General features: G+C 33.3%; 1 protein-coding gene across 1 annotated transcript in view; it reads left to right on the top strand.

The window, feature by feature from the left end:
• The window catches only part of LOC149813926 (protein VASCULAR ASSOCIATED DEATH 1, chloroplastic-like), a 65002-nt gene that overhangs the window by 23085 nt on the left and 24382 nt on the right, over positions 1–17535 (top strand). Inside the window, exons 2-4 of the mRNA XM_089990778.1 lie at positions 8599–8658; positions 15179–15229; positions 16138–16203. Of these exons, the coding sequence (XP_089846904.1) occupies positions 8599–8658; positions 15179–15229; positions 16138–16203 (177 nt within the window). The remainder of the gene's footprint in view (positions 1–8598; positions 8659–15178; positions 15230–16137; positions 16204–17535) is intronic.

A 17535-nucleotide genomic window follows, 5' to 3' on the forward strand; every position in this document is an offset into this window, starting at 1 on the left:
GCTGAAATCGGGTTCTTACCAGATCTGCATACAGAGAAGGTGGGAAAAGACGCACGCTGAAATCGGGGTTGAGGAAAAATCAGATCATCTTCTCTCTGTGATCATTCCTTCTGAAAAAAACAATCTCAGGCCCAGTCTAACACTGCTTTGATACCATGTTAGAATGCTATGATCTCCAGGTTCACCTGTGCAAGAAAAGTGAAAGCACGATAATGAAAAGAGGCTGCAGAAAAACAACACGTTAAAGTGTTCTCATTGTATTAGGGTATGAGTATTTAACAAATACATACTTTTAGGGTACAAAAATACCCTTTAATAACAGATAGAATTACAACACTATGTTTGGATCTGGATCCGATCCAGTACAAAGGTCCGGTCTAATCACTTCTTTTCAATATGCATAAGAACCTTACAGGAGAGTGAAGCTGTAATAAATGCTACTGTTGATTGATCATTCTTTTGCCACACAACGAAGGGTTTCTGACCATTAGTTTTAGGGGCCTTCTCTATGCTTCCATCCTGCACTGAAATTGTTTGGGAAACAAATTCCAAAGGCATAGTAATTGACCCATCGAGGTGTCCCGTTAAATCATGGTTGCAAAGGAAAGGAATAATTTGTTTCTTTTAGGTGATGAAATTGGAAGAGTCGAGTTTCTCAGTAACTAAATGATTGAGAAATGAAGCATTACTGTCGGCCATTAGGAATAAAGAATAGAGAAAACAAGGATATGACTGAAAGAAATAAAAGAACAGATTTCAAAAGAAAGACTAATCAGATGTATTGGACTAATCTGTCAATCTGTTTTTATTTTTTTGCAAATGATCAGAAACTACAGATCAGAGGGAATATCTGCACTCGATATAACAGTCAAATATATATGTATATATTAAAGGAAAAGAAGGACATCACTTCAAGAAATAACAAGAAAAGCATGATTGTCATATCTGATCTGACATGATGGGTCGTCAGATCTGCTATGATGTGTTTACAAGAAACAAGATTAAAAATAGCGATCTGATTTTTTGTGGCAATATGATTGTTTTTGTGTTTAGATCAGATTGAAGAATAAGGATATTGAATAAAAAAGATCAGATCTGGTCCTATGTTTCAGATCTGACGCAGAAAGGAAAAAATACTTTCAGATCTGTAATATTTTAAATCAGATCTGAAAATATCTTCAGATAAAACACAGAAAATAAGGGATAAGGGATTTGGTTTGGAGAATAAGAAAAGAAGGGAGATGCTAGAGAAGAGGATCAAGACAAGATTTTTTTTTTGCGGAGAGGGAGTTTGCAGCCAAAGACCAATGAGAGTTACTTCTTTTGGGCTCTGATACCATGTGAAGCATACCCTTGGAAGTTGCACCCTGCACAATAAACAGATAGGAGAGAAAGAGGAGAAGAGAAGCAACCTTGAAAACTGAATAGGCATCTCAAACCCAATGTAGGGTGACATCTTTTCTTTTATACTGATGGGGTCATGACTGATTACAATATTGCCCTTTAGTACAAAAATAAATACAATTTACATACTGTAATGAAACAAGCGAAAATACCAAAGAGATCCTAATGAGGATTAACAAAGTGAGAACAATCTCAAGAACATAACACACAAAGGGCATACACAATAGCCACTAAAGGCACACACAACATAGTGTAAAAATATAGGATTCACTTAAGAAATGCTTAGAAAAGCATAGCATTTACAAGGGGTTTCAACCCATATTTATAATACAAGAGAGAGTAAAGGGGGGCAGCCCAACTAGTCATTGGGCTAGCCCTTGGGAGCAGCCCAACGTCTAGTTAGTCTGGCCCAACAACCATAAAAAGTACACAACCATAATAAAAAGAAAAGAAAATAAAAAATAGAAAAAGATACACAAGCCACTAATAGGCTGACACCTATACATTGGTGAAATGATTGAAATACCCTTGATGAGTATTTCAGTTTACATAAAACAGAAAACAATAATATATATATATATATACACACACACACACGGATATTTTAACACTTTCCCTCAAACTTACGGTGTGATTACTGAAAGTTTGCTAAGAAGGTACAAAAAATGAGATGAAAGCAATGCCTTAGTGAAGAAGTCATTAAGCTGGCATTCCGAAGTTATATAAGGTTATTCAATAGTTCCTCTAAAAAATTCTTCTCGTACATAGTGGCAATCAATCTCTGTATGCTTGGTGCATTCATGGAATGTATGGTTGCTTGCAATATAGATAACACTCTTATTGTTGCAACACATATTCAAAGGATTAGAGATGATTAAGCTCATATCTTTGAGAAGACCCCTCAACCAAATGATTTTCATCATTGTGGTTGCTATGACTTTATATTCGGCTTCGGTGGAAGACATACCTTATGCTGCTTTTCGCACCTCCAAGATATAAGAGATTCACACAAAAAACACAAAGATCCGTAGTTGAGACTCTATCATTGGGATTATCTCCCCAATCAATATCAGTATAAGCAATTAACTCTAAAGAAGATAAAGATGATAAAAATAGCCCTTTGTTGATAGTGTCCCTGATATATCTGACAATTCTGACCATAGTTGGTGCATGCTGAAACTGACTGGCTGAGTGAACCACATGAGAGATGTCTAGTCTGGTGATGGATAAGTTAAGGATCCAACCAATTTCCTGCATGGAGTTGGATCGTCAATTAGAGTTCCATTTTCCAATCTTAATTTTGCATTTACAACTTTTGGCATATCAATTCTTTTATTATCAGAGATTTCAGATTAGGTAATAATATTTGCAGCTAGTTTCATTTGAGACAATATATATCCTAGAGGAAAATAAGCCAGTTAAATACCTAAAAAATACTTTATAAAACCAAGGTTAGAAGTATCAAAATATTTCTTAAGAATATTTTTAATTTCATCAGTTCTCTTTTTGTCACTTCCTGTGATGATCATATCATCCACATATAATAAGAGTATATCATCCACATATAATAAGAGTATGACAATATTAGTACCTGTATCTTTGACAAAATGAGCAATGTCAGTCTAACAAGATTTATAACTCAAGTTTAGCATAACATTGCTAAACCTATCATTACCAAGCTTTAGGAGATTGCTTAAGCCTATACAAAGCTTGCCTGAACTTTTTCTCTCGATCTCAAGACCGGGAGGAGAATCCATGTACACTATCTCACTTAAGTCACCATTAAAGTATGTTCTTAACATCAAGTTGGTAAATGGGCTACTTTCTAATAGATGCTAAGGCAATGAGTGTCCTAACACTAATCATACGGGCTACGGGAGCAAATATCTCTTCATAGCCTATTCCATACTATTAGGGATAACCTTTGGCTACTAACCTAGCCTTATATCTTTCTAAGGATCTATCTCTTTTTATTTTGACCTTATAGACCCACCTACATCATATAGTCTTTTTTTCTATAGGTAATTGTTGAATTTAGGGCACCTATTTCTAAATTTATGGCATCAATCCATTCAAGAATTTTTTAGCCTCTTTGGAGCTTGCGGATTCATAAAAAAAAGTAAATAGACAAAAGACAAGCTTTATATCTAGGAGAAAAAGTCTCATAAGACACATCTTTCAGGATGTTTCGAGGGTCTACTAGATTTCCTAATACTAGATTCTCTTAGATTTTGATTTTGTAAGTATCTATCGAGTGCACATGGAGGATGATCAAGAGTTCTTCTGTAATAAGTTTGAATATCATGAGTCTGAGTATCCTCTATGGGAATACCAGAGTCATCAATATGCATATCATTATCATGCATACCATTATCAGGGGTCTTATTTGGCAATAAATCAAACAAAAAGGAATATTCGAAACTATCCTTAGGCTTATCAAAGCCATTTTCATTTTCGAGAAAGTTAACATTTCTTGAGACATAGAATTTGTCATTTTTCTTATCATAGCGTCTATACCCTTTTTGGTTATTAGCATAACCAAGAAATACACATTCAATAGCTTTGTGAGATAATGTCTTTTTGGTCAATAAGTACAAAACATTTGCATCCAAAGATTCTTAGATCAGGAATGATTTGATATAGTTTTTCAATTGGAGATATGTTTTGCAAAGTGGATGAAAGGTTGATAAGATAAACTACGGTCAAGGCACTTTTAGCCCAAAAATTTTTTGAAACATTTTTTTGAGATAAGCCAAGTTCTTGTAGTTTCAATTATATGTCGATGCTTTCTCTCAGCTAAACCATTTTGTTGAGGAGTATTTGGACAAGATCTTTAGTGTGAAATCTCATTTTCTTTGAAATAATTTTTGAAGTCATTAAACAAATATTCTCCTCCTGAATCTGATCGAAAAATGATAATATTGGTTTGAAATTGGTTTTGTATAATTTTATGAAATTCTTTGAAACATGAGAATACATCAGATTTTGGTCTAAGGAAATTGATCTAAGTATACCTAGTAGGAGAGTCCTTTTGATATGACTAGTGCAGGTTTCCATACATCAGAATGCACAAGTTCAAAAGGTTTTGATGAAATAAAAGTTCTAGGACCAAAAGGGATCTTCTTCATTTTTTCAAGAATACATTTGTTACATATAAACTCTTTATTATAAGATTTTTTTTTTAAAACAAAAAAAGAGATAACTTAGATACATTAAGATGATCTAATATTTGATGCCATACATAAATATGTTTTTTCTTGACAAAATTACAAAATGATTTTTTTGAGGAGATGAAAAAAATCTATGTAATAGAAGTTTCCCTTCCTATAGCATTCCCCAATCAACTTTCCTGACCGGCGATCCTATACCCAACATTTTCTTGATGAGAAGGAGACCTCATACCCATAATCTGAGATTTGAGAGAGGGATAAAATATTTAAATGAAGTTTTGGAACAACTCTAACTTTAGGTGCTTGATTTTTTTTTGAAATGTTTAACAATATTTCAATACTTTTGATTTTAGGATTAGTTTCATCGGCCGTAGAAACACAAGAGTTATAAAAAGATTTTGTGCATTTGGATAAGAAAGATTCTAAAGGGGTCATGTGAAAAGAGTTACCAAAGTCACGAATCCAAGAAAGCATACCTAGAGAAGAGGAAGTAGATACAGTGACACTGTAAGTGGATATGAAAGATGTCTTAAGGAATTATTGAAATACTTTTGTTAGATGTTTAATAGAATCCTTAAGTTCTTCTCTCATGGTACCTTCACCACCTTTTTTAGGTAGCGTTTATTCAACGGTTGCTACATTTCTTTTTATCTTATGACAATCCGGTCTAATGTGTCCCACCTCTTGACAAAAGTGACAAATCACTCATCTTCTTCCTCCATTGTTATATGTTCCTTCTCTATTGTTTTTCTAAAATTAAGGAGGTTATATGCTTTAACATTATTAGCGGGTCTTGACATGGCAAAAACCTCTTCACTTTCTTTTGTCATGCCAAGTCGGGTCTCAGCTTGGTATATTTCTTCAAGCGCATCATCAATTGAGGTAGTTTCGGTCCTATGCAAAATATTAAACCTAACTTGCTCAAATTCGTGTCTTAACCCGAATAGAAAGGAAAACAAATGTTCCTCCGCAAGTTGCTTTTGCCTCTTTTTAAGGACGAAACCTTCCCATATGAGTTCAAGTAAGACTAATTCATCCCAAAAAGGTGAGAGAATACCATAGTAGTCTCTCACACTCTTATCTCCTTATTTAACATCTCAAATCTTTTCTTGTAAAAAGTATTTTTGTGCCAAGTCCTTTTGCATGAACATACGTCTAAGAAAAAGCGATGCCTCACTTGTCTTTTTAAATTTGAATATGCTTGCCACAATCTTGAGGTCCATCCTATTAATAAACCAACAAAGAATTTGGGCATTTTTGGCTTCTCAATCTTCCATTTTGATGTAGTGTTCTTAGAGTGAAACCTCTCTTTCTTCATCATTGAGAATCTTCACTTGGTCACCGTCCTTTTTAGTGAGTATGAGTTGTGGTTCACATGTGGTACCACTCACATACCCTCATAATTTCTTTCCCTTAATGTGGTGCTCCATAGCGGTGACCCACATCAAATAGTTGAAGTCATTTAGCTTGAAGACAATCACCGTTATGGATTCTTTTTCGCCCATTTGGATTGAGTGAGACTTTGCTTGTGGATGGATCTTACTTTGCAATCACAAACTTGTGGAGAAGAAGAGTTACACAAATCTAAGAGCCTTAAGCTTTGATACCATGTAATGAAACAAATGGAAATATCAAAGGGATCCTAATAAGGACCAACACAAATAAAAATGAAGTGCACAAGCACTAATTCATCTAAAGATGACACAAAGTGAGAACAATCTCAAGAACATAACACACAAACACAACTAGCCACTAAAGGCACACACAACACAATGTAAAAATATAGGATTCACTTAAGAAATGCTTAGAAAAGCATAGCATTTACAAGGGGTTTCAACCCTTATTTATAATACAAGAGAGAGTAAAGGGGGCAGCCCAACTAGGCATTGGGCTAGCCCCCAATGGTCATATTTATGACCGTTGGGAGCAGCCCAACAGCCATAAAGTACACAACAATAATAAAAAAGAAAAGAAAATAAAAAATAGAAAAAGATACACAAGCCTCAAATAGGCTGACACCTATACATTGGCGAAATGACTGAAATACCCTTGATGGGTATTTCAGTTTACATAAAACAGAAAACAGATATTTTAACACATACGTGATAGAATCGATTTTGGATATGGATCTGGATACAACTTGGTATAGTCTTGTCAGAACCATTGGGAAAATTTTTGGATCAGGGTGGGCACGTGCCCACCGTGACCCTGACATGGCTCTGCCCCTGGCTTGAACGATGCTGCGGTTGTGATATGTACTAGAATTATCATTATTGAAATGAACATTATGAAGAGGCTTTGGTCGAAACTTGGTTGCCATTTTAGGTCGATTTACAACTTATTTGTTTTTTGCTATGTCACACGGACTCTTCTAATAGGGCACCGGACCCGCGTCGCACCTACACCCAGGCGGGTGCGACACTTGGACACAACTTCCTTTGTGTTCGGTGAAGTCAACCATACTGAGGTCCATTTCTATCCAAAAGTAGATTCAGTTAACCCTAATCAAGTCCATTTTTATCTATATTATATATGTAAATAAATAAATACGCACACATAAACATAGTGTTAACTTAAAACTGTTAAAAATTATATATATATATATATATATATATATATATATATATATATATATATATATATATACCCAAGTATTTTTAAAGTGTTGCATCGCCGCATCCGCATCCACACCCGCACCTATGTGACATAGGTTTTTTGTTATTTCGTACAAATTAAGTTCTAATTCCACATTTCCACTACAAATTCAAACAGAGCAGTTTGCATCTGGGTAGTCAATTTTGCAGAGAGACCAGTACAATGATTTACAGGTAAGCAAATCCTGCTACTATAATTTAATGAGGCACAATCTTTCACGTGGAAGCTTCTACCAGGTTGGTACTTGATGGCATTAATGTCCTCTTGAGAAATTTCTGCAATGGTCATGTGGCCAGGATAAGATGTAGATACGAATGGTACCAAATGTAGGACACTGCAAGCAATCAATGTGTTGAAAAAAACTGGTATTCTTTACTGCTAAATTCATGGGATGCTTGAAGCAATTCTGAGGAATGAAGCATGTGAATCATGTTTCAAACCATCGTTAGCCTTATTCAACAAAGGCTGTTAGTGATCCATTGACAATTCTGTTTAGTTTCACTTGTATGTGTGTCTTATGAAGAATTGAAGACAGTTATCCTACTTGGTTGGCAAAAATGTTCTGACAGTGGATTCCTGTTTTTTTCCCTTGAGTTTGTCCTAATTATCTTTCTTTATGAGGTATTTCGGCCATAAGAATGAATGAAATAGCTAAGGACATGGATGCTACCATTTCAAAATGGCTTGTTGTAGTTAAGGTGATCTTCTAGGTTGTAGAGTTTGCATTGCACCTCTCTCTCTCTCTCTCTCCAACCTAGACTTTCATGTAGTCACTATCACTCATGAGAAACATGTAAATACTGGCCTGAGGCTGTGTTAATCCTTCGACCAAACAAAGGCTCTTTTGAAGGAAAGTCATTGAGGGAATTAGTGTTCAAGAAGTTTGGTAAAGGGAACCCTTTTGGGATATTCTTACTTATAGGAAGTGATCACAACTGTTCCATTTGCTGTTCCTTTAATTGAATATTTTCAGTCAATCACTGTGGCAGCTCTTGAGTTGTCTTCTGTGGGCTGGCCATGCTGATGGAGTTCATGATATTTACAATAAGTTGGCTGGTATAACATGATTTATATTAGGATCCTGTGACGTGCTTTGGGTCATTATGAGTTAGGAGGGCTGGTTAGAGGCTGTTATGATGGGCATTAATTGTGGGGTGATTTGATGTGGTATAGTATGATGCGAATCAGATTCATTCTGGTGCATGGTCGACAATGCTAGTTTGGCTGTGCCAGCCCTTGATTCACATAATCTCTTTTCTTACAAGTCTTGTTTGTCTGACTTGCTATTTTTTCTCATTTTCTTTTGTAATAAATTTACTATTATTGTATGAATGTTAATTCTTGTGTCACCACTCATGTTTTGTTATAGTATTTTTTATCATCAAGAAGTGAAGAGTATCGACAATTATTCCGACTTCCACCCGAAGAGGTTAGTTTCTTGCTGTGCTATTTCAGCGGTTACATTTGACGGCTTTCAATTTCCCTTAGCTTTTGGAGTCTAAATTACCTTAAAAGACTTTTATGCTTCTCATATCAGTATGTGTTTTGATAAATGATTATGTTGGAGCACACTTTAGTTTGCAGCAAATTTTTGACTTCTTACCTCTGTAAAAGGATCATCTTCCAAGGAGTTTGGTTATTAACTGTAGTTTGTGAGGTGTTGTATTATTATAAAACTGTACTTGTGGTTCTCTCTTTGTTATGGAAGACAATGCTGGTGAGTTAATCTTCATATTAGCTACCTGTAATTGCAATGTCCGAGTGTCATTCTAACTCTATTTACTGTTGTCCCTTAATTGTTAATTAGTTTCTTCATAGTAACTTCTGTGGTCTGACACTCACACCTTTATTCTACCATTGAACATTTGCATGTCAGTTGACCTGTTTACTGCTGGTTGAAAATTCATAATTAAGTTGTCTAGCAGATCCTTTCTATGTTTCTAAAATGGTATTACGAGGAAGATAAAGCAAGCAAAGACAAAGGCAATCACAAAAGGGACAGGTTTAACGTGGTTCGGTTCCTATAGGAACCAACATCCATACAAGGTAAGGTGCTCTTCTTCTCTTCATCTTTCAACAGGGAGAAGAGCCATGGTTGGCATTCTTGGGACTCGGCTTCGGGTCAGGCAAGTCAAGGTTTTCTATTTAATTTATTAAAAATGAATAACAAATATATAATTTATAATTTTTTTTTTTAAAATCAACATATAAGTGTGATTTATCATATATGATAATGCATATAACTTAAAAAATTATATAAATATGTACATAGTGACAAATATTATTGTAAAAAAAACATGCTTGTTATTTCACTATTTTAAATTGGAAAATAGTGTTATTTGTAAAATATTGTATATTTGATAAAATATAAATATCAGGTTGTAATCACAATAACTGCATGAGAGTTATTTAAGATGCATTAAAATAGTGTCATTTTTTTTAAATATCATTTTATCATTGTTTTAATATTAAAATATCATTTAATCAGTACGTGTCTCTCTCTCTCTCTCTCTCTTTAAAATGCTAATAAAGTTCCTCTTGCTTTTTTAGAGTAGCTAATAAACTTCCTTGCATCTTCCCAATACCAAACCAAGAATAGAATACAATTTAAAAAATTACAACGTTTGAAAGTGTTAACGAGTAAAAGCTTTTCAAAACCGGTTTTAAAAATTGAAAGTTTTAAATGCTTTTAATTAGTGATTAAAATTTTTAAACAAAACCTTGAATGATCTTAAGTAGATAAGACTCGGTCGAATCAATGATAAACTCGATTGAGTCAAAACATTGACTTGGACGAGTTTGGTACTAACCGAGTTATTTGTATTTTTAACTTGGTTTAAGGCCAGATCCGAGTCAACTCGGGCAAGTCACGAGTTGGCTCATCAAGTTTGCCAACTATGAAACGAGCCATATATATAATCTATGCAACTTTTTCAATAGAGTATTTTAAAAAGATATTTTCAATAAAAACGTTTGTGTAAACCGTGCATCAAATAATAAAAACCGGTCCTCACTAGTGGTGAAGTCCGGGTCGAACTCAGGGAACAAGAAAAACTTTGTATTCAAGTACACAATTAACTACTCTTTATTGCCAAAAATAAAAATCAATTAGTTGAGTAAATAAGAGAGAGGGTGCAACCCTCTGCGGAGGTCTTTAAACAAATGAATAAGTTGCCTTATTACAAACCCAAATTAATTAAAAATAAAATAAAATAAAATAAACCCTAATATAAAAATAAGAGAAAAAGTCTTCAGTGCTTGAGCTTCTAGTCCTTCCTTTCTTCTTCTATACTTTAGCTGGTTTCCTTTCTTCCGAGGGCTCTCTAAAGGCCTCAAAGGCTTTTTGAGGGGACCTTTTAGGGACCTCAGAGGGCTCTTGGGGGTACTTTTGATGGCTCACCGCACGTCGAAACACTTCCCTGCAAGAATAAACAGACAAAACACAAAACAGAGAAAGAAAACTACGAGAAAATCACAGGCTAGTTTTGAGAAAAATCACAAAAACACTAAACAAACTGTGAAAAAACATTACATTAAAAGACAAAATAGTATAACTAATTCTATAACTAACATTAATCAACTAACTAAAAGACAAATTAGCATAACCAATTAACTAGCTAATAAGAAACAAGTTATTGAATAAACTAAGAACAAATAACAAGAAATAAACTAAACTAAACTAACAATAAAACGCGAACAATATTTAGCATAAAATAACTAATCCAACGTGAAAGCTATATACTAACCGAATTTAAAAAAAAATTTAATTAACTACTTAATCAAGCAAATAACAAATTGATCTATGTAACAAAAATCGATAATTTAATTGCAAGAAAATAAAATCGGCTAATGTAATTAAATCAAATAATTGAAATCTAATAATTCTAATGACATAAAACTAAACCTAAATGAATTTAATTGCTGAGAAAAACAAATTTAATATTGAATTAAAAATCAACTAATAAACAAAAAATTAAAACTACCTAAATCGGCTAAGAGGATTTCTACCTAAAAAATGATAATTAATTAACAACTAAATTATGATCTAAATACGGAAAATATAAATTCTCAAATTGTGAATAAACTCAACTAATTGCTGATAACAATGATTAATTCTACTCTAATTTGCTGAAATAAAAATAAATAAATAAACTATCTACTCTATCTATCGATTTCTAATATAATGGAATAACGAATTAAAAATTAATTAAGGCTAAGCTAACTAATCTAACATACTGAAAATAATGAAAGATATAATTAAAGACATAAATAAACGAGTTTATGAAAGAAAACACACAAGAAACGATTAAATCTACTTATTGCAATTCATAAATTAACAAAAATAAAACCCTAATCGGCTAATATTATTAAATCTAATTTAAATTTAAGTAAACTAATTTCTGAAACTAAACTAACTAAATCTAAGAAAATAGCAACAACTATCATGAAACAATATTAAAAACTAAAAAAATGATTATCTATTGGCACACAAATCGAGAAAAATGATTATTTTATGATTTTCTATTTTTTTTTCTTTTTAAGTTTTCAGATGCAAGAAAACTAAACTAGATTAAATCAAATGAATATGCAATGAGATGATTTATGATATGCAAAACTAAACTACGGTGAAACGGGGAAGAAGAAGCGAACCGTAGGATTCGCCTCCGATGGAGGGGTTGAGAAGAAGAATTGGTTTTTCTCTCCGAGCTGTACGTACCTCCGTCGACCAAGGCAAGAATAACCGGTGATAGAACAAGATCAGATGCAAGACAAATCAAAAGAGAGAAAAGAAGAGAACGGGGAAGAACCGGTTGGGAACAAAGAGAAGAGAAGAGGAGAAGAGAAGAGAAGAGAAGAGAAGAGGGAGAAAATGTCTGCATTTTCTCAGAAGGAAAAAACGTGGGTTCATGTTGGAAAAAGACTATTTATAATACAAATATTAGGTTTACACGATTTCTATGGAAGTCCGAAAAATTTTCAGAAATTCCAAAACATGTCTTTCTCAAAAACGTGTTTTTCAAAAGAGTTTTTTCTTAAACTAATTAAAATTAGTAACTACTCTCCTAATCTAATTAAACTACGAATTAAAAACTCCTAAATTAAATAAAACACTAAAAAATGCAGGGCAAGCTTTGAAATTGACGATTTCTGATAATTTTTATTTCAATGCGGTTTTTTGAAACTAACGATAAAAATGGGGTTTTAATGCGATTTTTCTATGGATCATGCATAAAATAAGATGAATAAGATGTAAAATATATGCATGATCAATAATTAAAATAAGATAGTTACGAATCCAGCAAGGATGCCAAAACAAACTCCTTCAATCAAGGAGAGATGACGATACACTATTCTTATTTTTGGTAATCTTATCATACTGAATATCTTTCTTGATTTCCTTGGATTCTATCCAAATGGCACCAACTTCTTTCCTTGGAATGGATTTTGGATATGGCTCACGATCATCACTATTCAGATATTGATTCACCTTAACAGTTTCCAATATAAAAGACGGGGAAATTTTTATTTTTAAGCTTGGCCAGTTTTCCTCTGTTAAGGCAGGCATAGCAACTTGAATGATGTGATATCAGTCTGAATTGGGCTAAAATGTCATAGCAATGATGAATGCTCCTAAGCTGTTCATTATCATATTAGTATGAGTGAGAGAACACAGTATAATTTGGCTAAAATCCTCATCCCAGTGAGGATAACATGTTATGCTGGTCTCACATTGATTAAGTGTATAGCTTTCAGACAGTGAGGAAGTTTATTCTAAACCTTAAGAAGCAAATTGAAGAGGGAAAACTGTATCTTGAAATGGGATCTCCAAACTGATGGCATTCTAACAGCGGCCATTTGTTTCCCTGACTCTTTTCAACATCTAAAATAGTTGAGAAGCAGGAAACAGTGAATTCACAAATATTTTCCCTATTAAAGAAGCTCTCTCTTAGGATTCTACACCAAGTGCATCATTGATGTTGATTTGAGCATGATCAAAACCTGGTAATAGTGGCATAGTCACAAATCTCATCATTGGGATTTTCTAGGCAAAGTAAAATCTCAGGATAAACTAAATAGTTTTCTTTTTTCAAGATAATCTTGGAAAAATATTAGTATATTTAAAATTTAAAATTTTATAAGAAAATATAAAAATATAAAACTATATAAAAATATATCATCAATAAAGTGACAATATCATGATAAAAACATGACATTTTCAAAATAGTCAATATTTTGAAAATATCACATTTTTTGGGGATTATCTCAGGTTTTGAAAATCTTGCTATGAAATTGCGAGATTTTAAAAAATGGCAGATATTTGTGACCTGATAAGGGTCATCTTTAGAAGAAGATGGAGCATAAACAGAAGCAAAATGAAGATCTGAGGCACTATTAGGAGTTTAGAACTAAAGAAAGGAGCAGTGACATCAGTGCCAAAGGGACCATGCACGGACTTTGTTCATAATACACTTGAAAGGCTCAACACTTGAGGCAAGCGGTTATGTTGCTAGGAGTGCTGGGGCATTTTGCTGAAAGGTTTAAAAAGGGCTATTATCTGGGAGAGGCCTTCACCTATACATGAGTCCTATGTCACAGGGATTCGGCCAGCAGGGTGCCGCACCCGCGTCGACGCGGTGCGACTCGGGTGCGGGTGTGGCACCCGGTGCGGTCAAGCCTCATAAATGTCCAAATATGGACTTAAAAAAAATACTGTTAAAAATTAGTGTTAATGCTGTTAACTGTTAAAAATTAGTGTTACTGCTGTTAACTGTTAATATATATACACACACCCTCCCTCACCTATGTGCATGAGTCTTACTCCTATTTGAAATAACTATAGATTTTATGAACCTTCACTCTTTTCTCAAGATTTTTGTTATCCAAATGTGTCTATGAAGATTACAACTAGCAAATAATTGCAACATCGGATCATCCTTCCCTTAAAAATCTTCTTTAGAAACAAAACTTCCGATCCATATTATACATCATACTCATTTTTTTTTCTTATGTTGAATATTGGAGGATGTTCAAAACTTAGTGAAGTAAAATTATTGCAGATACCTCTATTTTAAGATTATTACTATATTGGAAAATTCTTGGCTACAAAAAATAAGAAATGAAGACAAGAAATTTGTTTGATATATTGCTATTATTATTATTAATGTTAATGTTATTGAAAGTAATTTGACAGATTAAATAGCTTAAAAAGGTTTTATAAATATATTTTTGAGAAAATAGTTCTATTTGAGTGCAAATTTTTTGAACATTTGAAGATATGATATTTGCAAAATAGTATAATGATACATTAAAACATGCTGATGTTTTTAAAATGTCATGTCATTATCCCTTTATTCCGTTTATGTGAAAAATCTAATGATGACATTGTGATATGTGCAAGGCACTGAAGATGCTTAACTTTGATTTCGCATTGTGATAATGTTGTAAGGCTGCAGAATTTCATTACTCTCTCCTAAGTCTATTGTATCTGTTTTTGTCCCTGTTCTTAGTTGATTATGTATTCGTTTTCATAGGTGCCACAAAAGAACGTTTAGTAGGAAGAATATAAAGAGAAAAAAGTTTGTAGGTAGAAGTTTTTTAAGTGTTACCGAGATTTGTCACAAGGAAAGTATTTGTAAGAGATAAATGCAAAAGAAGCATCATTGAATCACGTGTTACTACTCTTGGTTTACTATTATACTATCATACTTGTGATTTTTTTTAATGAAAAGAATGTATATACTTCTGAGGCTGGCAATAGTTTGTTGCTGTATCTATTGTCCTGTCTTCTTCGTACTTAATTGTGCACGGAAGGCATCATACAGTCCTTTAGTTGGTCCAGATTTGTGTGTGTGTGTGACAAGATATAAAAAGTTTTTAGATGTTCATTTGCATGTAGTTAGACTTTGTTTCTCACTAGGAACTGTTTTTTGGTTCTATTCTGTGTGCAGGTTCTTGTTCAGGACTTTAATTGCGCCTTTCAAGAAAATATTCCTTTTCAGGTGAATACTATTCCATTTGTTTCCTTTACTTGGTAGTGGATCATACTCATGGAAGAAGCAGAATGTTGTGCTGTCGGTCTCATATGCATCCTTCATGTTGGAAAATCGTAGGATCTGCATGCTCACTGTTTCATTTGGCAACATATAACAACAGCTATCATTTAGCAGATTGTAAAGTTGCATACTGTGTGATCTAAAATATGTAAGGTTTGAGAATAAGTATTCCTAAGAGCAACTCCTTATGATGATAAAAGGATTTCACTTACTGTTGAACCTTCATGACCACTTTAAATTTGAAATATGCATTGAAAAATGGATGATGTCCCATGGAAAAGAGCTAATGAAGCTTATTAGGCAGTAAGGACCAGCCTTTGTATCCATCCTTTTGAGTGATAACTATCGTAGTTCGTCATTAGCCATTATCCCAGGTTGTGTCTAATGGTTTTCTCTTTTTTCTTGTGAACCAATGGGAACATTCTGCTTGTATGTATACCTAAAACAATAGCTTTGGCAGTCACTGCATGTCCTTTTTGTGAGGTGATAACTTAGTTGAGTGATCTTAAGTCTTATCACACCATTCACATTATTTAACCTTGTACAGGAGTATGACAATAACATTTAATTGCTATATGCTAATTCATCTATCCACATGGAAAAATTTCTTCTTTTCTAATGAATGGTAAAATACCGGAAGCAACACCTCTTTATGCATCACATGTTGCACTTTTTTATTTGCGCATAGTTAACAAAGTTTCTTTTTTTATTAGATGATTTCATTTCAAACCAGTGGTAGGTGTGATTTTCTTTTTAATTATCCTGAAATGTATCTTACAGTTTTGTCCTGTTAAACAATGGAAATTGTAAATTGGCATTGCTTTTGTCTTAATTCAGCCTACTAATGGATGCAGGGGCATATGTATTTATTTGTACATTATATTTGCTTCTACTCAAATATATTTGGCTTTGAGACAAAGGTACTTTTCAGCACTCATCCCAGATGTTTGGCTGATTGATATTGTAACTTCATGAATCCTGATATTAGTTGATGGCATTCGTTTTTTGTTTTCTCTTTCTGATTCAGGGGATATATCTGCTATATTATGCTGAAGTGACTGAATTTGTAACTTTATCTATTTTAAATATTTAACAACTTAAACGCTTTGTAAATGTCTTCCTCAAATACGCCCAAATGGTGAAGAGGCATTTTGCAACTCCTATGAGTTGTTAATTGATCTGTTTCATGGTTAAAGATTCTGATTTCTGTGCTCGCCAACCTGTTGCTATAATTTGTCATTCTTATTGCTAACTGTTAAGACATATGTATTGTTGGTATGTATATCGAAGTATACTTAGGTGTACTTGGTATATCTTTTGTACTTATCCTTTTTCTTTTATTTCTTTTGCATTCCTTTTTCATATTTAAGGTATATTTTTGTGTATACCTATTGGATATTTAATCTTTAGTTTAGGTAGACTAAGTATACTTAATGTATACTCTTAGGGGTAGAAAGAGTATTTTATTTTTTAGTTATTATTTAGATGACTAAATTTTGTATTTATATTTTGTTTTTGGTCAAAATAGGTTGACCAAACTAGCCGTTGGGACTAGGCCTAATGGCTAGTTGGAGGAGGTCTAACTAGCTGTTGGACCATCCTTCAACTAGCAGTTATGCTAGTCTTCTTCCCTCCTCTATTCTCTCTCTCTTTCTTATATAAAGGTGGGTTTAAGTGTTTGGTGGGAGAGGATGGATGTAAATAGTGAGTGTGTGCATGAATGTTGTAGTGAGGCAGCTTTGCATATTTCGAGAATATTTCTTATTAACAAAATGTTTATTTTTTATTTCTTGTTCTTCTTAGTTATGTATGTTTTGTTGTATTTAGCCAAATGCATTGTAATAATGCATTTAGATTTCATCTAAATTTGATGAGTTTGTAACTTTGTTATATGTATTTTGTGTCTCAGATTCTGTGCATTTGGATTTCATATATTGTCTAATTGTTTGTTGCATTTAATATGAGATATGCATGTCAATTGATTTATGGAAAATGATGTTGCTTAGTTATAGTATGCATGTGTTTCAAATTTCAAGCTGTTCTAGTTGCTGTACTTTATTGTTTGTTACAGTTCTGGGGTGTATCTGTCATGTTATTCTTCATTATGTATTTGTGTGTAATATATCCTATACTTCAGTTCAAGTAGTGAGACTTCAAAGTTATTCTTAGTACACTTTTTTACATAACTTGGTACTAAACCACAACGAGGATCTTGAGAATTCATGCACAATGTTATGGCTCTTGTTACTTCT

This window comes from Nuphar pumila, chromosome 16 (assembly GCF_984573655.1).
Source record: "Nuphar pumila chromosome 16, dmNupPumi1.hap1.1, whole genome shotgun sequence".
NCBI lineage: Eukaryota > Viridiplantae > Streptophyta > Magnoliopsida > Nymphaeales > Nymphaeaceae > Nuphar > Nuphar pumila.